Below are 23,434 nucleotides of genomic sequence, written 5' to 3'. Positions count from 1 at the left end.
AAAAGCATATATATGCACAAAGATGGGTGACCCCAGGTCAGAAGATTGGAAACACTTTAAAGAACATCAAAGAATTGCTAAAAGATTGATAAGGAAGGAAAAACTAGAGAACGAGAGAAAGCTAGCCAGTAATATAAAGATAGAGAGTAAAAGTTTCTATCAACATTTCAATAAGAGTTAACAAAGTGAGTGTTGGAGTTTAGAAGAACGAGATGTGACCTTATTGAGGCATATCGGATTCTCAGGGGGCTTGACAGGGTAGATGCTGAGAGGTTATTTCTACATATAGAAGAGTCAAGAACCAGATGGCATAATCTCAGAGTAAGGGGTCACCCATGTAATACACAGATAAGGAGGAATTTCTTCTTTCGGAGAGTAGTGAATATGTGTAATTCTTTACCGCAGAGGGTTGTAGAGGTTACATTGTTCAGTATGTTCAAGGTTGAGATAGACAGATTTTTAATCGGTAAGGGAATCGAGGGTTATGGGGATAAGGTGGGTAACTGGAGTCAAGGATTTTCATATCAGATCAGTCATGGTATCATTGAAGGGCAAAGCAGACTTGATGGGACGAATGGCCGACTTCCGCTCCTATATCTTATAGTCTTACGGTCATTGGTCCTATAGAAAGTGCATCTGAGGAATGGAAAATAGAACTGTGGTGGATGAATTAAGCGGGTATTTTTTCATCAGTCTTCAGTATAAAGGACGCCAGTAACATTACTGAAATAGCTGTAAATCAGGAACTGGGAAGGAGGGAGGAATTCAGGAAAATTAAAATCACCGGGGAAGTGGTACTGAGCAAATTGTTGGGTCTGCAGCTGACAAATCCCTGGGTCAGGATGGGTTTTGTCTTAAGATCTTGAAAGAAGTGGCAACTGAGATAGTTGATGCATTGGTGAGTCCTGGTGAATCTCCTCTGCACCCCCTCCAGTGCAATTACTTCCTTCTATAAAGTGGCAACCAGAACTGCACACAATACTCCAGCTGTGGCCTCACTGAAGTTCTGTACAACTCCAGTATGACTTCCTGGCTTTTGTAATCTATGCCTTGATTGATAAACATGATGTGGAGATGCTGGCATTGATCTGGGGAGTTTCACAACATCAAGTTAAAGTGCAACAGGTTTATTTGGAATCATGCGCTTTCGGAGCACTGCTCCTTCCTCAGGTCACGGACTTGAGGAACTCCCCTGAGGGAGGAGCAGCGCTCAGAGAGCTCATGATTCCAAATAAACCTGTTAGACCCTAACCTGGTGTTGTTAAACTTCTTACTTGATTGATAAAGGAAAGTATCAAATATGCCGCTTTCACCACTCTACTAACATGCCCTTCTACCTTCAGAGATCCATGAACAAACACACCAAGGTCCCTTTGTTCCACAGAACTTCCTAGCATCATGCCATTCACTGAATATTTGTCAATTACTCCTTCAAAGTATATAACCTCACACTTTTCAGGGTTAAATTTCATCTGCCACTTGGTTGCCCATTTGCCCATTCTGTCTATATCTTCTTGTAACCGTAGACACTCTGCCTCACTGTTAACCACCCAGCCAATCTTTATGTCATCTGCAAATTTACTAATCCTATCCCACCCCCCTATAGTCATCTATGTCATTTATATAAATTATGAATAATAGGGACCCAGCAATGATCCCTGTGATACACCACTGGACACTGGCTTCCAGTCTCTAAAACAGTCTTCTACCATCACCCTGTCTCCTAAAACTGAGCCAATTTTAAATCCACCCCCTCAAATTACCCTGTATGCCATGTTGGACAAATCCATGCTGACTATCCTTAATCAAGCCTTGCATCTCCAAGTGGAAAAAGATACTCTCCTTCAGAACTTTTTCAAGTAGCTTGCCAATCACTGACATGAGACTCAGTGCTCTGTACTTCCCTGACTTATCTCTACAACCTTTCTTAAATAGCGGAGTCACATTATCTGTTTTCCAGTCCTCTGGTACCTACATGTGACCAGAAAATTATAAATTTGGGTCAGAGCCCCTTGTCTCCCACAACAGCCTAGGACTCAGTGCATCTGGACCTGGATATCTGTCCGTTTTTAACCTTGCCAACACCTCCAATACCTTGTCATTCCTGTGTCAATTTGCTCAAGGACCTCACAGTCTCCCTCACTGAATTCTATACCATTCACATGGGTGAAAGTGGATGTGAGGTTTTTGTTCAACACTCTACCAATGTCCTGTGGCTCCACCCATAGATATTCCCTTGGTTCCAATAGGCCCTACTCTTTCCCTGGTCATCCTTTTCCCATACTTTCAGACACTTTTGAGATTTTCCCTATTTTTACCAGCCAGAGCTGGTAAATAATGGCCAAGATCCTGGAAATAACTCCTTGCTCTCCTCTGAAATAGTGCAGGAGATTTCTTCCACCCATTTGAAAGAGCAGGTATTGCCTTGGTTTAATGTGCATGTGAAAGTGCAGCACCTTCTTCCAGTTGGTTTAGCTCAGTTGGCTGGATGGTTCCTTCATAATGCAGAGTGGTACCAACAGTGTGGGTTCAATTCCCGCACTGGCTGAGGTTATTCATGAAGGTCCTGCCTTCTCAACCCTGCTTCTTACCTGCATTGTGATGATCCTCAGGTTAAATACTGCCAGTCAGCTCTCTCCCTCAGATCCCTCCTTCGTCACCTGATGAGCGAGCAGCACTCCAAAAGCTCATGATTCCTAATAAGGCTGTTGGACTTTAAGCTGGTGTTGTGAGACTTCTTACTGTGCCCACCTCAGTCCAACGCCAGCATCTCCACATCAAAGAGGAAAGCAGCTTATGGTCATCTGCAACTATGGTGATCTTACCTTTTACAACACATGCTTACTATGTGTGGAGTATACAAACTTGATTTCCTTTACTCAAGTTTTGGATGGGATTTTACAACCTCGCTTGTCCCAAAACCATAATATCCCACCCGAGGTCAACAGACCTTTCCATTGTCTGCCCCTCACCTGCTCCAATTCCCAGAAACAGTATAATTCCAGCCACAGAATGGAACTTGAACCCACAACCTTCTGACTCAGAGACACAAGTGTTACCACTTTCTGGTGACCAATTAATGACAATAGCTTTTTATTCCAGATTGATTAATTGGGATTAAAAACCCCAGCTGCTGTGTTGATTGTAACCAATGCTCTGGATCATTAGTCCAGTTACATCAGCCTTATGCTACCATGTCCCAAACTAGACTAGGCTTGTATTCATTTGAGAATAAAGGTTGATCAAATTGAAATGCTTCTGATGATTAAAGGAATTGATCGAATGGATAGAATTATTTACTCTGCTGGGCTTAAATTTGGAGCTACATCACTGATGCCAGGGAATGCTTCTTCACACAAAGGGTGGGGTAAACCTGGAACTGTCTCCCACAAGTTGGCATTGAGGCAGGAGGTCAATTGAAACTTTTAACCCCAAAATTGACTGAAGTTCATTGTTCAGGGGTATAAAGGGTTACGGAGCCAAATGGAGTTAAGGTACACATCAGCCATGATCTAATTGAGTGGCAGGACAGACTGGAGGGGCTGAATGGCACACTCACCGAGTGGAATCTGCTGTTGTGCCTTAGCCCCCTACTCAGGAAATCACCCTCACTACAGCAACTTCCCCATAACCATTCTCTGGTCACCAAATTAGCATTAAACTAGGGACAATTCTGTATCATGTGCCCATATCCACCCAGCACTAGACTGAGACTGTAGGATTTTAAAATATTAGGATGTTTTGTATAGAGTGTTGGTGAGGCCACACCTGGAGTATTGTGTGCAGCTTTGGTCCCTTTATCCGAGGAAGGTTGTCCTGGCTATAGAGGGGGTACAGCGAAGGTTTAACAGACTGATTCCTGGGCTGGCAGGTCTGTCGTAGGAGGAGAGACTAAATTGGTTAGGATTATGTTCACTGGAGATTGGAAGAGTGAACTCCACTCTTTGAGAATGGAATGTATAAAATTCTAACAAGGTTAGGCAGAGTAGATTCAGAAAGAAGGTTCCCAATCGTGGGCTCATATTTGAGGATAAACCTTTTAGAACTGAGGTGAGGGGAAATTTCTTCACCCAGAGGGTGGTAAACGTGTGGAATTCAGTACCACAGAAAGTAGTTGAGGCCAAAGCATTGTGCGATTTCAAGAAGAAATTAGATATAGCCTTTGAGACTAAAGGGATTAAGGGATATGGGAGGAAGTGGGGATCAGGATATTGAATTCGATGATCAGCCATGATCAAAATGAATGACAGAGCAGGCTCGAAGGGCCAAATGGCCGACTCCTGCTTCTAGTTTCTATGTTAAAATGAGTTGGAGGGGAAGTCGCTTATCCCATTAGCTGAGCTGATTACAAAGCTGGTCAACACATAAACAGTGCCTGACCTGTGCGGTTAACCTTACGCCAAACACGGGCAGCCACCAGGGCGGATTGTCAAGCCAGGAGCTTGCAGTCGCTGACAAGGTCAGGTTTTTACATGTTCAGAGATACAACTCTTGCTGCCTTCATTTAAACTGCATTTCCTATTTTAATCAGACTCAAGCAATCTTTACTTGGCTTGAAGTGGCTGTCTGGCCACATCTTGTCTTGCTTGAATTAAACTTAGCTCCGTGTGTGCCTCGCAAACCACCGTAAGGATCTTGGTAGCAGTTATCACAGGCAGTGTAATCTCTCACAGAAGTGTGTCCTAATAAATCTAACCGTTTGTGATAATCAGATAGCCGGATCCAGCAAAGAGGCTTATCAGGAAAGATTAAGCAGGTTGGAGTTCTTTTCCCTCAAAGAGAAGACTGACAGGTGAGCTAATAGGAATCTTTAAAATTAGGGGAAGGAGTTTGACAAACAGACAGAAGATGGTTCCACTTGTAGCAGAGTTCAAACTAGGAGAATTTTACTCTAAGAGAGCCCAGAATAAATTCAACAGAGTATTCAGGAGAAGCATCTTTACCCTGAGAGTGGTGAGAATGAGGTGACTAGCATTGATCATTTAAAGGGAATTTAGGTAAGAACATAAGAAATAGGAGCAGAAGTAGACCATTCAGCCCCTTGAGGCTGCTCCGTCATTCTGTACCACAGTGACTGATTTACTGCCTGCACTCCGCTGTCCTGTCTTCTTCCCACATCCTTCAATTCCCCACAGGAACAAAAATCTGTGTATCCCAGCCCTAAATGTATTCAGCAGTGGAACATCCACAACTCTCTGGGGTAGAAAGTTCCACCACAGAAGAAATTTCTCCTCATCTCAATCCTAAATTATTGGTCTCTTACCTTGAGATTGTGTCCCCATGTTCTACATTCTCCAGCCAGAGGAAAGCCCTTTTGGAATTGCAGAGGCTTCAATGAGATTGCCTCTAAGTCGTGTCTGACAAATTTACTGGAGTTCTATGAGGATGTGTCTAGGGCGGTGGATAGAGGAGAGCCGGTGGATGTGGTCTTTCTGGATTTTCAGAAGGCGTTTGACAAGGTACCTCACAAGAGGTTATTGCAGAAGGTCAGGGGACATGGAGTTGGGGGTAGGGTGTTAGCATGGATAGAGGATTGGTTGTCAAATAGGAGGCAGAGAGTGGGGGTCAATGGGTGCTATTCGGATTGGCGGTTGGTGACTAGTGGGGTGCCCCAGGGGTCGGTGCTGGGGCCTCAGCTATTTACCATTTACATAGATGATCTGGAGGAGGGAACCGAGTGCAGGGTGTCGAAATTTGCTGATGACACCAAGATTGGGGGAAAGGCAAATTGTGCGGAGGGTGTGGAGAGTCTGCAGAAGGATCTAGATAGGCTGGGCGAATGGGCCAGGAAATGGCAAATGGAATTTAATGTTGGCAAGTGTGAGGTGGTCCACTTTGGTAGGAAGAATGGTAGGAAGGACTATTACTTACGTGGCGAAAAACTGCAGCAGGCGACGGTGCAGAGGGACCTCGGGGTCCTTGTGCATGAGTCGCAAAAACCCAGCTTGCAGGTGCAGCAGGTGGTCAGGAAGGCGAATGGGATGCTGGCCTTCATAGCGAGGGGGATTGAATATAAAAGTAGGGAGGTCTTGCTGCAGCTGTATAGGGCATTGGTGAGGCCGCAGCTGGAGTACTGTGTGCAGTTTTGGGCGCCGCACCTGCGCAAGGATATTTTGGCCCTGGAGGGAGTGCAGAGGAGGTTTACTAGGCTGATACCGGAGTTGAGGGGATTGAGCTATGAGGAGAGGCTGAATAAACTAGGCTTGTACTCGTTAGAGTTTAGAAGAATGAGGGGAGATCTCATTGAGACGTATAAGATGATGAATGGGATGGATAGGATAGAGGTGGGGAGACTCTTCCCGCTCAAAAAAGACAGTAGGACTAGGGGGCACAGCCTCAAGATAAAGGGGAGGCGGTTTAGAACGGAGTTGAGGAGGAACTTCTTCACTCAAAGGGTGGTGAATCTCTGGAATTCTCTGCCCGTTGAAGTGGTGGAGGCTGCCTCGCTAAATATTTTTAAGAAGCGGGTTGATGGGTTCTTGATAAGAGAGGGGATTAAGGGTTATGGGGAGAGGGCGGGAAAGTGGAACTGAGCCACAACAGATCAGCCATGATCTTATTGAATGGCGGGGCAGGCTCGAAGGGCTAGATGGCCTACTCCTGCTCCTATTTCTTATGTTCTTATGTTCTTAATTCTTCTAAACCCCAAAGATTATAAACCTGGTTAGCCAGCCTCTCATCATTAGACAACCCCCTCATCTCCAGGAACAATTTAGTGAACCTTTGTTGGTAGGGTTGACTGGGGGGAACTGGTGGATGTGATTTATTTAGACTTTCAGCAGGCTTTCGACGAGGTCTCACATTGCAGATTACAATGTAAAGTTAAAGCACATGGGATTGTGGGTAGTGCCTTGAGATGGATCGGTGTCCAACACAAGATCATCCTTCCTTAAATATGGAGACCAAAACTGTGTATACTACTCCATATATACACTCAGCAAATCCCTGCATAATTGCCATCTTTGCTGCCTCCTGTACCTGCACGCTTACTTTCACAAAGACACCAAGGTCTTCACCTCTCTCAATTTGCATCCATTCAAATAATAATCTGCCTTCTTATTTTTGTTAATGAAGTGGATAATCTCACATTAATCCACATTATACTGCATCTGTCATGCATATGCCCACACACTCAGCCTGTCCAAATCACACTGAAACATCTCTGCATCCTCCTCACAGCTCACTCTCCCACCCAACTTTGTATCATCTGCAAATATGGAGACAGTGCATTTAGTTCCCTTTTCCAAATCATTAACATATAATGTGAATATTTGGGTTCCTAGCACAGATCCCAGCGGAACCGTACTAGTTACTGCCTGCCAATCAGAAAAAGACCCAATTCTTGGCTTCCTGTTTGCTAATGAGCTTTTCATCTATTTCAAGGCAATACCTGCAATGCCATGTGCTTTAACTTTACATAGTAATGTGCTACATGAGACCTTGTTGAAAGCCTTCTGAAAGTTGAAATAAACCACACCCACTGGTTTCCCTGGTCGACTCTACTAGTTGCATCCTCAAAGAATTCCTCAAAGGTTTGTCAAGCATGATTTCCCGTTTGTAAATCCATGCTGACTTTGTCTGAATATACCTCTGCTTTCCAAATGCTGTGCTATGAAATCCTTGATGATGGACTCTTGCAACTTCCCCAGTACTGATGTATCTACTATTTCTAGAGCCACTTCCGTAAGTACTCTAGATTATCAAACCCTGGAGATTTAGTCACCTTCTACCCCGTAAATTTTCCAAGCATGCATCTGTGTGTGTGTGTGTGTGTGTGTGTGTACAGGAGTCAAATATGTGTGTGTGTGTGTGTGTGTGTGTGTGTACAGGAGTCAAATATGTGTGTGTGGGTGTGTGTGTGTGTGTGTGTGTGTACAGGAGTCAAATATGTGTGTGTGTGTGTGTGTGTGTGTGTGTGTGTGTGTGTGTGTGTGTGTGTGTGTGTACTCACATGTATATGTGTGAAAGAGAGTGCATTTGTGTGTGAGTGCATCTTCGTGTGAACAATCGCATGTGTGTGTAAGATTGTATCCATTTTTAAGAGAGCACATCTGTGTCAGAAAGAGTAAATCATAGAACCCTACAGTGCAGAAGGAGACCATTCGGCCCATAGAGTCCACACTGACCACAATCCCACCGAGGCCCTATCCTCATTACCACATGCATTTACTCTAGCTGGCCATCCTGACACTAAGTGGCAAATTAGCATGGCCAGTCAACCTAACCCACACTTCTTTGATGTGTGGGAGGAAACCGAAGTGCCAGAGGAAACCCACGTAGACACAGGGAGAATGTGCAGACTCCATATAGACAGTGACCCAAGCTGGGATTCGAACCAGATCCTTGGTGCTGTGAGGAGGCAGTGCTAACCACTGTGCCACCGTGCCACCCTGTATGTGCATCTATACTTGTGAGAGGGAACACGTGTGCGTGAGAGAACGCATGTGTATATGTGGGAGAGTGCGTCTGTGTGAGTGAGAAAGAATGTGTTTGAGAGATTGTGTATTTGCATGAGGGTGTGTGTGCGTAAAACAGTACATGTCTTTGAGAATGCATCAGTGCCTATTTGTGTGTATGTGAGCGTATGTGTGTGCACGTGTGTGTATGTGAGCGTGTGTGTGTGTGCGTGCGTGTGAGTGAGTGTGTGTGTATGTGTGTATGCGCGCGCGCGTGCGTGTGTACGTGTGTATGTGTGTACGTGTGTGTGAGAGACAGAGTGTGTGTGTGTATGTGTGCGTGTGTGCGAGAATGTGTGTGTGTGTGAGAGGATGTGTGTGTGTGAGAGAGAGTGTGTGCGTGCGTGTGCACATGCGTGTGCACGTGTGCATGTGACGATGAGATTTTACAGCCTCTCTCCAGCGAGAGTAGAAATCCTGCCTGAGGATAAGGGTTTTTTTCCATGTTCCACCCCTCGCCCGCTGCAATTCCATGGCAGGCGGGGCAGTAGAATTCCAGCAAGACAATCTGGCTCACTCCCAGTCTCAGGGTTCACTCTCGCCCTCGTCCACAACCACTGTGTGAGGTAATGTGAGTGTATTTGTCTCTGAGTGAGTGATCATCCTGATACTGGGATGAGCCGGAATAATGAAATTTGACTCTCTCACACTCTAATCACTATCCTTACTAAGTACTTATTATTTCTAATTACCATTTTGTTGCTTTGACATTGCTTTTTTTTTCTCAGTGAATTGTTCCCTTTCTTCATACTTTGTTAAAGTTTATGTTTAATGTTGTACCAAAGTTTGACTTTTCAAAATTTGCTGATCAGTCCCTTGAGTGAGAAAGAAAACGAAATGTGTCCCCTCCGACGGAAAGGTTAGCTATACACATTGATATGCCATTAAGCTCATTGTGACACACTGCAAAATGCAAGCAGCTGCCCATCATACTATACAGGCTAGTACTCCAGTGTAATGTTACTCTTAATGTGTATTAAATCATGGCCCAGGGTTGAAATACTGTGAGCATTTTCAGAATTTAATACAATAAGCTGTCAGTCAGGTTGACTTGCAACCACACTGTGATTGTAATGCTGATTAAAAACTTGACACCTTGGTTACTTTTCATTTTATGGCACTGCATGTGTTAGGCACAGACTGGTGTACAACAAAGTTATCAACAAAGGGAGTGATGGAACAACACAGTAGCACAGTGGTTAACCCTGCTACTTCACAGCTCCAGGGACCTGGGTTCGATTCTGGCCTTGGGTAACTGTGTGCAGTTCGCATGTTACCCCTGTGTCTGTGTGGGTTTCCTCCATAAGGCATAGGAACAAAATTAGGCCCATCAAGTGAAGGCCAGGTGGATTGGCTATGCTATATTGCCCCTTAGTGTCCCATGATGTGTAAATTAGTTTATTTCTATCTTCTTCATTAGTGTCACAAGTGGGCTTACATTAACACTGCAATGAAATTACTGTGAAAACCCCCCTAATCGCCACACTCCGGCACTTGGGTACATTGAGGGAGAAATTAGCACGGTCAATGCACTAACCAGCACATTTTTCAGACTGTGGGGGGAAACTGGAGCACCCAGAGGAAACCCACGCAGACACGGGGAGAACGTGCAGACTGCACACAGACAGTGACCCAAGCCGGGAATCAAACCGGGTCCGTGGCGCTATGAGGCAGGATTAGCCATGGTAAAGGTGTGGGGTTATGGGGATAGGACAGGGTGGAAGGCCTGGGTAAGATATTCTGACAGAGAGTCAGAGTAGACTCGACAGAAAGAGATCTTCCTCCCATCAAATTGTGTTGTTTTCAAATCCAGATCCCAGAAAGGGCAATGTCTAGTGAATGGAAGTTTGGAATAGGAATTGGTCATATCACCACGAGCCTGTTCCACCAATCAATGAAATTATGACTGGTCTGTGACCTAACTCAATATACCCATCTTTGCCCCATATCCCTTAATATCTTTGGTTCGCTATACACATCAATTCCAGTTTTAACACTGATAGGATCCGCAAGGATCTAGCATCCACTGCCACTTGGGGAAAAGAATTCCAATCTTTTAAAAAATCTATGTGTGAATAAGTGTTTCCTAACTTCCCTTCTAAAAGGCTTGGCTTTCGCTGTTTCTGTCTGGAGAGTTAAGATATTAAGTTGTCAAAAGGGCATAAAGACTATACAGAGGGATTTAGATAAGTGAAGCGAGTGAGCAAAAAATTGGCAGATGGAGTGCAATGTGGGAAGATGTGAACTTGTCCATTTACCAGGAAGACTTGAAAAGCAGCATGTTATATGAATGGAGAGAGAGAATGCAGAACTCTACATTACAGACGGATCTGGGTATCCTGGTACATGGATCACAAGAAGTTGGTATGCAGGAACAGCAAGTGACGAGGACAGCAAGCGGAATGTATTGTTCATTGCAAAGACAATGAAGCATAAGAGTAAAGAAGTTTGACTGTACAGGGCTTTGGTGAGGCCACATCGAGAGTATTATGAACAATGTTATTCTCCTTACTGAAGTAAGAATATAATTGCATTAGATGTAGTTCAGTGAGGGTTCACTAGACTGATTCCTGGGGTGAAGGGATTATTTTACAAGGAAAGGTTGAGCAGCTTGAGTTTATGGGCAGGATTTTCCGGTCAAGCTCACTCCAAAATCGGAAAATCCCGCTCGAGGTCAATGGACCTTTCCATGGTCCGCCCCTCACCCGATCCAATTCCCCTGGTGGGCGGAATGAGAAAGTTCATCCCAATATCCATTGGAGTTTAGAAGAATGAGAGGTGATCTTCCCAGAAATAGAATCTTATAATCCCTACAGTGCAAAAAGAGGCCATTCAGCCTATCAAGTCTGCACCGACAACAATCCCACCCAGGCTCTATCCCTGAAACTCCACATATTTACCCGACTAATCTTTCTAACATACACATCCTGGAACACTAAGGGGCAATTTAGCATGGCCAATCAACCTAACCTGTACATCTTTGGACTGGGAGAGGAAACTGGAGCATCTGAAGGAAACCCACGCAGACACAGGAAGAATGTGCAAACTCCACATAGGCAATGACCCGAGCTGGGAATCAAACCCAGGTCTCTGGAGCTATGAGGCAGCAGTGCTAACCACTGTGCCACTGTACTGCTCGAGTATTTCTGTTTGAAACATATATGATTGTGAGTAGACTTGACAAGTTCGATGCAGAGACGATGTTTCACCTTGTGAGAGAGGTTGGAACTAGGGAACGCATTTTAAAAATAAGGGCTTTCTCATTAAAGATTGAGTAAGGAGATTTTTCTTTCTCAGAGGGCTGTTAATATGAGAAACTCTCTTACAGAAAGCTGTGGAGGCTGGGTCATTGAGCATAACTGAGAGCAAGTTAAACAGATGGTTGAACTACAAGTGAGTCAAGGGTTATCAGAGACAGATAGGAAAGTAAAGCTGAAGCTGCAACCAGATAAGCCATGAACCTATCGAAAGCTGGAGTAGACTTGAGGGGCCGAGTGGTCTACTCCTGCTCCCATTTCTTGCAAGCTTATAAACCTAAGTCTTGAAGTCACCAACCAGTGGAAATAATTCCTCTCTGTCTACCCTATCTGTTCTGCTGATACCTTGAAAATTTCAATGAAATCATCCTTTAATCTAAATTCCAGGAAAGATAACCTGAGTCTGTGGAATCGCTCACAGTAATTTAACCCGTGGAGTTTGAAGATAATTCTGGTAAATCAACACTGCACTCGCTCCAAGATCAATTTATTTTGTGTCCAGGAGTGAGCATTATATCATCCAGCTCCCTACAACTATTTGTTTTAACTTTTTGCCTGGCTAACATCCATGTCCTGACCAGTATTTCATTCTTACATTCTTTTTTAGTCTCAGCTGATGTTACAGTTAGAATCATGGAGTTGCTAGTGCAAATGGAGGCCATTCAGCCCATTGAGCCTGCATTGACAACAATCCCATCCAGGCCCTATGCCCATAACCCCACGTATTTATTCTATTAATCCCACTGACACTCAGGGGTGATTTAGGGTGGCATGGTGGCACAGCGCTTAGCACTGAGGCCTCATAGTGCCAGGGACTTGGGTTCAATTCCAGTCTCAGGTCATAGTCGTAGAACCATAGATGTTTACAGCATGGAAACAGACTCTTCAGCCCAACTTGTCCATGCTGACCCTTTTTTTAAAACCCCTAAGCTAGTCCTAATTGCCCGCATTTAGTCCATATCGCCCCATACCCATTGTACCCATATAACTATCTAAATGCTTTTTATAAGACAAAATTGTACCCGCCTCTACTATTACTTCTGGCAGCTTGTTCCAGGCACTCACCGCTCCCCCCACCCCCGTGTGAAAAAAATTGCTCCTCTGGCCCCCACTGTACCTTTTCTCTCTCACCTTAAACCTATGCCTCTAGGTTTAGACTTCCCTAACTTTGTGAAAAGCTATTTACTATCTAGATGATCTATGCACCTCATTAATTTATAGACCTCTATAGGATCGCCCGTCAGCCTTCTACGCTCCAGAGGAAAATAGTCCCAGTCTATCCAGCCTCTGGGTCATTGCAGGTCACTGTCTGTGCTGAGTTTGTGCATTCTCCTTGTGTCTGTGTGGGTTTCCTCCGGGTGCTCCAGTTTCCTCCCACAGTCCAATGATGTGCAGGTTAGGTTGATTGACCATACGAAATCGATCCTTAGTTTCAGGGGGATTAGCAGGGTAAATAAGTGTGATAATTGAGATAGGGTGGGATTACTGTCAGCGCAGGCTTGATGGGCCAAATGGCCTCCTTCTGTACTGTAGGCATTCTATGATTTGGAATGGCCAGTCAACCTGGACTGTGGGAGGAAACCGAAGCACCTGGAGGAAACCCAAGCAGACACGGGGAGAATGTGCAAACTCCACACAGACAATCCACTGAGGCCGGAATTGAACCTGTTCCCTGGCACTGTGAGGCAGCAGTGCTAACAACTATGCCACCATGCAACCCACAAAGAGGAACCAGGGTTTCACACACCCTCTTGTTCACCGATTTTCTATTGCACAATCTTCGATAAGCACTAATTTGAAGAATTAACATATGGCACTCAGTATCTGTATTATCTTTCAGGTCGCCTGTTATGGCTGGAGGCTTGTTTGCTGTTGATCAGCGATGGTTCTGGGAACTGGGTGGCTATGATCCAGGATTGGAAATCTGGGGAGGAGAACAGTATGAAATATCCTTCAAGGTAAGCCAGCCAGGAGATTTCTGTCATGTAGTGCATTTGAAAGGTGTTTTATTCATCCATTTCCTTCAAAGAAAAATGATTATTCTTTCCCATCACATTCTCTTCTGTTCTGCCAAAGATCATCACTTTCAAGGTTTAATTCAACGTTGCAGGCTCCAACTAATTTTCTTCTGAAGAACATTAGGAACAGGATTTGGCCGTTCAGTCCCTCGAGCCTGTTTCACCATTTAATTGGACCATGTTTGGCCAAATCACAACACTACCCACCTTTGCTCCATATCTCTTGCTACCCGTACCCAATGATAGCAATCAAACTGTGTGGGCGGCAAGGTGGCACAGTAGTTAGCACTGCTGCCTCACAGTGCCAGGGACTCAGGTTCGATCCGCGGCTTCTGTGCAAAGTTTGCATGTTCTCCCCGTGCCTGCATGGGTTTCCTCCGGGTGCTCCGGTTTCCTCCAACACGCCAAAGATGTACGGGTTAGGTGGATTGGCCGTGCTGAAATTGCCCCTTTGTGTCAGGGGGACCAGGTAGGGGGTTGTGGGGATAGGGCCTGGGTGGGATTGTGGTTGATGCAGACTCAATGGGCTGAATGCCCTCCTTCTGCACTGTCGGATTCTATAATCCTATGAACTCAGCCTTGAAGAACCCTTTAGCAGGAGGGTTACAAGGATTGTAGGGGGAAGCAGTGCGTAGTGGTATTGTCATTGGACTAGTAATCCACAGACCCAGGGTAATGATCTAGGGATCTGGATTCGAATGTCACCACTGCAGATGTTGAAATTTGAATTCAGTAAAAACCTGGGACTGAAAGCCAAATGATGACTTTTTGATTTGATTTGTTATTGTCACATGTATTAACATACAGTGAAAAGTATTATTTCTTGCGCGCTATACCGACAAAGCACACCGTTCATAGAGAAGGAAAACGAGAGAGTGCAGAATGTAGTGTTACAGTCATATCTAAGGTGTGGAGAAAGATCAACTTAATGCATAGTAGGTCCATTCAAAAGTCTGACAGCATCAGCGAAGAAGCTGTTCTTGAGTCACATCACCTCAGACTTTTGTATCTTTTTCCTATGAAGCCATTGTCAATTGTCACAAAAACCCATCTGATTCCTTCAGGGAATAAAATCTGCTGTCCTTACCTGGTTTGGACCACATGTGACTCCAGACCAACAGCAATGTGGGTGACTTTTAAATGGCCTCTGAAATGGCCCAAGCAAGTCATTCAGTTCGTGGACGATTAGAGGTGGGCAACAAACACAGGCTCAGCCAGCGATGCCCACATTCCATGGAGGAATTTTAAAAAAGGGCTGGAAGGAGATTTCAGAAGGATTTGAACACAAGGTGACAAGTTTTAAACTCAAGGCATTGTTGGACTAGAAGGCAACATAGGTCAGCCAGCACAGGGGTGTTGGGCGATTGGGACTAGTTGGAAGTTCAAACATGGGTCGCAGATTAAGTGAGGTTGACAGAGGGTAGAAGATGGGAAATTGGACAAGAATAGCTGAGCCTGGAGATAATAAAACTCTCTGCATATTTTTATTATACAAGCTGTATCAGCTTTGTACCTGGCAGGAGTGACTTACATACCAGCTGAACCAGTTGCTCACAATATGCTTGGAATCAGACTGTGTTTCAAATAGTTACAACCAGTGAGAATTTAAAGGATTTGCGAGCACAGCGCTAGGATTTATATTCAAGCTCAGTGTGTACAAACATAATTCACACACACAACAGACACTGGCAAAAGGCATTTTTTGGAAATGGTATCATATTGTTCCCACCACCCTGCTCTTTCCCCCCAGTACCCCTGCAAATCTGCCTCCCTCCAAGTAGATATCCAATTCTCTTTTGCAATTTATTCTTAAAATCAGCTCCTGACATCCTTTCAGGCAGAATGTTCCCGATTCTAACAATACTCTGCATAAAATCTTCTACATGTCGCCTCTGCTCCCTTTGTCATTCACCTTGAAACAAAATGTAAATTTATTAATGTGGCTGTTCTGTTTGCAGAAGCAACACAAACACTTCACATATAATGCTAAATAAAAGAAATAAATATCCCCTATTCCCCTTTTTTTCTGTTCATTCATGGGCATCGCTGGCTAGCCAGCATTTATTGCCCATCCCTAGTTGCCCTTGGAGGATAGTTGAGAATTGTTACAGGTAAAATAATACCTCTGCGATTGTTAGTGAGTCAAAATACAGTGGCTTCTATTTCAAAGCCCCGACTTTTATTCCAGAGTTTTTGGGGAACTGGTTCCTAACAATGGACTGCCAGACTTCTCCTAGAATACAAATACAAGCGGATATTTATACATCATGAGTCTTAATAACAAACATGACACAAACTTCCAATTCCGGTCAAAATCTTTGATCTTCCTTCTTCAATTACAATGCCTATGACTGTTTCGGCATCTCTGCCTTTGAAGTTACTTGTGTGATTGCGGCTTCCCAACAGCAGCTATTTAACGATGTACAAGTAACATAAACAGGCAAGGTTTGCAATGTCAGCCATTTGTCTCTATATTCACATCTGACCATTTGTCTTTATAAGAGTTAAAGAATGAAAGACATGAACAAGTAATTTAGAACAAAGAACAAAATCAGCCCGGGAAACAGGCCCTTCGGCCCAACGAGCCCGCGCCACCATCTCAACACCACCAGTCTACCTCTCTACCCATGACCCCTATCTAGTGTTTTATGGCCATCCAGATTGAGGGAAACTGATTTAGGGACAATTTATTCCTGCCAATCAGCCTAACAGCACATCTTTGGGGTGTGGGAGGAAACCGGAGCACCCAGAGAAAACCCACTCAAGCACGGGGAGAATGCGCAAACTCCCACAGACACCGGCCCAAATCCATGTGTCTGCACAGCAATCAGCGATAGTCACTGAGCTGTCGTCTTGCCCAGTATCTTGTCCAGTTTAGGCACACACTAACGACATGAAGCACGAGGCCAATCTCGAACAACCAAGAGCAGCCCCAGTACGACCCATCGCGTGTATGCCCCTCGTTGGACTCGTTTACATTGCTGCCAGGAACAATATAAGCCTGGGAAGATCAGCCATGATGAAGGGTTATGTTTCTGACAAATTCTAGGTACAAAATTCATTAACCCTTTCCCTTCTTCAGAGTCAACCACAATGCTGTGGCTCTGGAATCACATGTAGGCCAGACCAGGTAAGGACGGCAGATTTCCTTCACTAACCAGGTGGGGTTTTCCCGACAATCAACAATGATTTCATCAATAGATTTTTAATTCCAGATTTTTTTTATTGAATTCAAATTCCACCATCTACTGTATCGGGATTTAACCCAGCTCCCCGGGACTTTAGGTAAATTTCTGGATTACTAATCTGGCGATAATACTACTTGACCAATGCCTCCCCATTTCCTTCATTCTCAAATCTGTTTTATTTCACTTCAATTAATCTATTTTCTTTGGCCTTTATATTAGCTTTGGGCCAGATGGTGGCACTTTAACCTCTGAGTCAGAAAACTCTGGATTCAAGTTCTACTTGAAAGTCTTGGACATCTAATGCAGGCTGACACTGAGGTGCAGTATCCAGGAAATGCAACCCTTCAGATAAGAGGATAGATTGAAGCACCTTTTACCTTTTCAACTAGATCCAACTGCACTATTCATGAAAGAGCAGTGGACTTCTCCCTAGTGCCCTGACAGACATTCATCCCTCAACAAATGTTGCTAAAATGTGTGATTTATACGGCTAGTCCAGTTCAGTTTCTGGTCAGTGGTAGCCTCCAGAATGTTGATAGGATGATAGGACATTCTCAGGTCATGAAAGATACTATGGGTGGGATTCTACAGGCTCGCTCATTCGAAAACCGTAAAATCATGCCCGGGGTCAACGGACCTTTCCATGGTCCACCCCTGCCCGCTCCGATTCCCACGGCGAGCAGGACGGCAAAATTCCGGCCTATACATAAATTTGCTTGCTTTCTTAATCTGCATATTAAAACCCTCTTTTATCATCTAACTTTAACTCTAGTTTTTAAAAATTATCACTTTTTGGTTGGGAATAAGTGTCCTCCCTTGACTGCTGTGGTGAGCTCAGTGGTGAGGGTGTTTAATGGGCAGAAGTGTGGTGCACTAGGACCCTGATACCTTCCCATTTTCACCCCGTGAAGTCTGTGGTGGGAAGACCCATGGACTGACATCCTGCTTCACAACCAAGTGATTCCCATAAGTGGGCAACTAATGTCCAGTTCCGGGACCTCGTTCTGCTGCTGCTGCTATTCACCCAGTGGCAGGCAGATGGGGCTGTTGCCACTCAGGAGCACAGAAGTACCAGCAAACCCCATGCAGGGTTGCTTGAAGGCTTTCAAGGGGGGGCGGGGGCGGGCGGCTGCTGAGAGCCACCTTCCTTACCCTTTCTGCTGACCACCCACATCCCCATCCACCAGGCGACTCCCACCTCCCACTACTGCCATCATTCACCTGTGGCCTGGGTTCATGATAATCCCAAGACTCAGTTGGGTGCTGTACCAGCAGCAGCCACAACCTTCATGGCAGCGCTGCCATTTAGCAGAACTGCCAGAGGCTAAATGGCCAATATCTCTTGGCAACAAGACCTTGTTCTCTTGTCCTAGACCCTCCTCCGCTTGCCTAGATGAGTTCAGCTCGTGAAGCTCAGCACCACAGGGCGGCTCGGTGGCACAGTGGTCAGCACTGCTGCCTCACAGCGCCAGGGACTCAGGTTCAATTCCCGGCTTGGGTCACTGTCTGTGCGGAGTCTGCACATTCTCCCCGTATCTGCGTGGGTTTCCTCTGGGTGCTCCGGTTTCCTCCCACAGTCCAAAAATGTGCAGGCTTGGCCATGCTAAATTGCCCCTTAGTGTCGGGGGAACTAGCAGGATGGGGTTACGAGCGTGGGTGCAATTGTAGTCTGTGCAGGCTCGATAGGCCGAATGGCCTCTTTCTGCACTCCAGGGATTGGGTGTGTGAAACCATCCAGTACAATTTAGGCCATTTGGTTGGCATTCCATCCACAAACATTCACTCCCTCCACCACCAACACACAATGGCAGCCGTGTGTACCATCTACAAGATGGACTGCAGCAACTTATCATGTTCCTTTCATTCCAAACTTGTGACCTCTAACACCCAGAAGGACAAATTCAGCAGGTGCATAGGAACACCACGACCTGCACATTTCCATCCAGGTAACACACTGTCCTGCCTTAGACACATCAAACTATCACCAGACTGCTTGCTGGGATGGCAGGATTATCACTTGAGGAGGGATTGAGCTGACTGGGCCTGTATTCACTGGAATTTAGAAGAATAAAGGGGGATCTCATTGGAACGTATGAAATTCTGGCAGGCCTGGACAGACTGGATGTCGGGATGTTGTTTACTCTGGCTGGGCAGGGGTGTCTAGAACAAGGGGTCACAAGCTCAGGATGCGAGGTCAGCCGTTTGGGACCGAGATGAGGACAAATTTCTTCATGCAAAGGATGGTGAGCCTGTGGAATTCTCAACCACAGAAAGCTCTAAAGGCCAAATCAGTGGAACTGAGCAGCGACAGATCAGCCATGATCTTATTGAATGGCGGGGCAGGCTCCAAGGGCTGGATGGCCTACTCCTGCTCCTATTTCTTATGTTCTTATGTTCTTATATCTAAGAAGAAAATAGGTAGGTTTATTGACTCTAAGGTTGTCAAGGGGTATGGGGAGAGTGTGGGCTGTATGGTGTTAAAATAGACGATTAGCCATTATCATATTGAAGGTGGAGCTGGCTCGAAGGGCTGAATGGCCTACTCCTGTCCCTATTTTCTACATCTCCATTCCTTCACTGTTGCTGGGTCAAAATCCTGGAACTCCCTCCCAAACAGCACTGTGGGTGTACCAACACCACATGGACTGCAGCGGTTCAAGCATCATAGAATCCTACAGTGCAGAAGGAGGCCATTCGGCCCATCGAGTCTGCACTGACCCTAATCCCACAACCCTATCATCCACTCCAGCTAGTTCCCCTGCCACTAAAGGGTCAATTTAGCATGGCCAATCCTCCTAACCCGCACATCTTTGGACTGTGGGAGGAAGCCAAAGCACCCGGAGGAAACCCCCACGCAGACACGGGGAGAATGTGTAAATTCCACACAGACAGTGACCGAAGCCGGGAATTAAACTGGGGTCCCTGGCGCTGTGGGGCAGCAGTGCTAACCACTGTGCCACAGTGCATCCCATGGCAGCTCACCACCACCTTCTCAAGGGTAATTGGGAATGGCAACAAATGTCACCCATGTCCGCGACGCTCACACCCTGAGAACTAATAAGAAACAATTTAAGCCTGCAGGTCACGAAGATGCGGCTGATAAAGTTCCCCGAACCTCAGCAGCAGGAGGACAATTCGTCAAGTCTGTTCTGTTTTAATTCAGAGTCTCCCTCCACAACCCCTACTTGTTAATGCAGAGAACCGATGCACAGCTCTGCACAAACTGCTTTGTTTCCGAGCGAAGAGGTGGGAGCCTGGTGAATGTGGCATACATCAGGTGTAGTCAAATAACTATTTATTGTGCCTGTCAAAATCCCGCCATCATCCGAGACTTCATTACCCTATTTTCCTGTAATCTGTCATTTTCGGGGCTGTAATTGAAATGCAGGCCTCACCTTCTTGTCTCCTGTCTGGGGGAAACCATGGTAACCGCACACAGAGTTCAGATGCTAAATTGACTTAGTGTATTTTGCTCAGGGAACGGATTCATCGGGAGACTCTCATGTCACCCGGGTTTCCATCTTAGTCATCTTCTGTTGCTTGTCTCATTAAAGACACTGACCTCAGGGCTCTGGCGTGCTTATTAATATAAAGGGAGGTAATAGGTAAGCAGTTCTTTCAACTCTGAAACTAGTTTTAGCCCATTACTGACAGGATTTGCGACAGAGGATGAAGGTCACCGTGACATTCACAGTGACTGTAATTGCAGTTGATGGGAAGCTGGCCGAGACGGAAGGCAGAAAGTTTGGCTGTAAGAATCATTTTGAGAACTTGTGCAAGACACAACCTCCAGGGAGACAATCAGGATACATCACCCATGTCATTGGGATCGTATACGGAGTAACAATGACTAATTTACTTCTCGTCATGTTCAGGGTATGGTTTGTTTTTCAATAACACTCTCCTGAAGACATACAAATGGAAAATTTGAAGCTTATTTATTCAAGTAGGCTTACGTTAACACTGCAGTGAAGTTGCTGTGAAAATCCCCGAGTCGCCACGCTCCAGCACCTGCTCGGGTACGCTGAGGGAGAACTTAGCACGGCCAAGGCACCCTAACCAGCCCGTCTTTCACACTGTGGGAGAAACTGGAGCACCCGGAGGAAACCCACTCAGTCACAGGCAGCACGGTGGCACAGTGGTTAGCACTGCTGGCTCACAGCACCAGGGACCCAGGTTCAATTCTGGCCGCAGGTTATTGTCTGTGTGGAGTTTGCACATTCTCCCCGTGCCTGCAAAGGTTTCCTCCCAGTGGTCTGATTTCCTCTGACACTCCAAAGATGTGCGGGTTAGGTTGATTGGCCGTGCTAAATTAACCCGAGTGTCAGGGGGATTAGCAGGGTAAATATGTGGAGTTACAGGAATAGGGGCTTGGTGGGATTGTGGTCAGTGCAGACTTGATGGGCCAAATGCAGGGATTCTATGATTCCATAAAGTAGGCTTACATTCATACTGCAATGAAATTACTGTGAAAATTCCCTAGTCGCCACGCTGTGGCACCTGTTAGGGCACACTGAGGAAGAATTTAACATGGCCAATGCACCAAACCAGCATGTTTTTCAGACTGGGAGGAAACCCACACAGACACAGGCAGCACAGTTAGCGCTGCTGCCTCACAGCACCAGGGATCCAGGTTCAATTCCAGCCTCGAGTCACTGTTTATTTGGAGTTTGCATGTTCTCCCCGTGTCTGCATGCGTTTCCTCCTAGTGTTCCGGTTTCCTCCAATGACCCAAAGACCTGCTGGTTAGGTGGATTGGCCATGCTAAATTGCCCCCTTAGTGTCAGGGAGATTAGCAGGGTAAATACTTCGGTTTATGGGGATAGGGGCTGGGTGGGATTGTTATCAGTGCAGGCGCAATGGGCTGAATGGCCTCTTTCTGCACTGTAGTGATTCTATGAGACAGGGAGAACATGCAGACTCCGCACAGACAGTGACCCAAGCTGGGAATCAAATCCGGGTCCCTGGTGCTGTGAGGCAGCAGTGCTAACTCACTGTGCCCCTGTGAATACAATGGAATGAAGCACAGGCTTCTGTCACTGAGTTTCTGAACCCAGAAGCAAATTGCCTGCTGTCCTATCATTGCAACTCACCTCAGTCCAGGGGGTAGTACTGTGAAGTTGGGGCTACTGTTGGAGTGTAGGGAAGAAGTGGGGGGGCAGTTTGGAACAAGCAGTCAGAAGGAAGAGGAAAGGTAAAATTCTAAAAGTAAGTGCTTCTGTTAAGTTTGCATCCCTGCAGTCATAGAATCAAAGAACACTACAGTGCAGAAGGAGGCCATTCGGCCCATCGTCTCTGCACCAACTTTCCAAAAGAGTATCTAACCCAGGTCCCCCTCCACGTCCTATCCCTGTAACCCCACGCATTTACCATGCACAATAATCCATCTAACCTATACATCTTGGGACACCATGGGGCAATTTGGCACGGCAAATCCACCTAATGGACGCATCTTTGGTCTGTGGGAGGAAACCGGAGCGTGCGGAGGAAACCCGTGCAGACACAGGGAGGACATGCAAACTCCACATAGACCCAAGAATTGCAGTCAGGTCCCTGGCGCTGTGAAGCAGTAGTGCTAACTACAGCGCCGCCATGCCACCCCTCAACTTTAAATACTTCACGGAAATACATGAATGCCTTTTTATTCATATTACCGCACCCCCCCCCCACCACCCGCTAACCACTGTCCAACGCCGGCATCTCCACATCATGACTGCCATTCTGCCCCGGTCATCCCATGAGATATCAGCAGATGAATGCTAGCATTGAGTCAACGGGCTGGATTTCCTCCTTCTGTGTCATTATGACTCTATGTTGCCACTTGCTAAGCTCAGCGCAATCAACATTGTCAACATCTGAAAATTCATTTAAGATTTATTGATTTTCCATATTGCCGTAACGCACATAACTCGATGGTACAGAACAGGGAAGGAAGGATAATTTTTTTTACGACTGGATCAATTGAAGATAATAGTGAAAAATTTATCGGTTGTTAATAAAACTGCAAGCATTAAATGTGCGGCATATCTGACCTGTGGCTGTCACTCACCTATGGAGGCAATTATCACATCCCACGTGAACTGTACTGATCTACATTGTCATTTCCCTGAACGTAGTTCAGTATGATTTAGCACCATCGTGAAAGATTGAGCTGCATTGATAAGAAACATACTGATTAGTTGAAGGGGCATTTTCCAGCAATTTTATTACCATTACATTACCATACATTCACATATATCTGCCATTTTCCATTAGGTGTGTACACGAGCAGTGCTAGCAATGGCAACTTGTGGGAATAGTTGGAATAAAGCATTGATTAAAATCCATTGGCTTTTTTTTATGCCTATATTCGTATCGTCATTCGCACGTTTACCTATCACCTGTTGCACTCACTTACCTACACCAGACCACAATTATTAAAATTCTCACCCTTCTTTCCAAATCCCTCTGTGGCTTCAACCATACCTATCTCTGCATTAACCTCCAGCCCTGCCATCCCACAAGACTACTCTAAT

The 23,434-nt window shown here is 45.6% G+C and overlaps 1 protein-coding gene across 2 annotated transcripts in view; it reads left to right on the top strand.

The window, feature by feature from the left end:
* The window catches only part of galntl6 (polypeptide N-acetylgalactosaminyltransferase like 6), a 1,196,842-nt gene that overhangs the window by 1,031,136 nt on the left and 142,272 nt on the right, over nucleotides 1-23,434 (top strand). For both annotated transcript variants that reach the window (XM_080189755.1, XM_080189754.1), the window contains one exon: nucleotides 13,554-13,671. In XM_080189755.1, the coding sequence (XP_080045881.1) occupies nucleotides 13,554-13,671 (118 nt within the window). The remainder of the gene's footprint in view (nucleotides 1-13,553; nucleotides 13,672-23,434) is intronic.

The sequence above is a fragment of the Carcharhinus amblyrhynchos genome, chromosome 5 (genome assembly GCF_965287045.1).
Source record: "Carcharhinus amblyrhynchos chromosome 5, sCarAmb.v2.hapA, whole genome shotgun sequence".
Lineage (NCBI taxonomy): Eukaryota > Metazoa > Chordata > Chondrichthyes > Carcharhiniformes > Carcharhinidae > Carcharhinus > Carcharhinus amblyrhynchos.
Note: the sequence above shows the minus strand (reverse complement) of the source record. Positions and strands in the feature narration are given on the sequence as shown.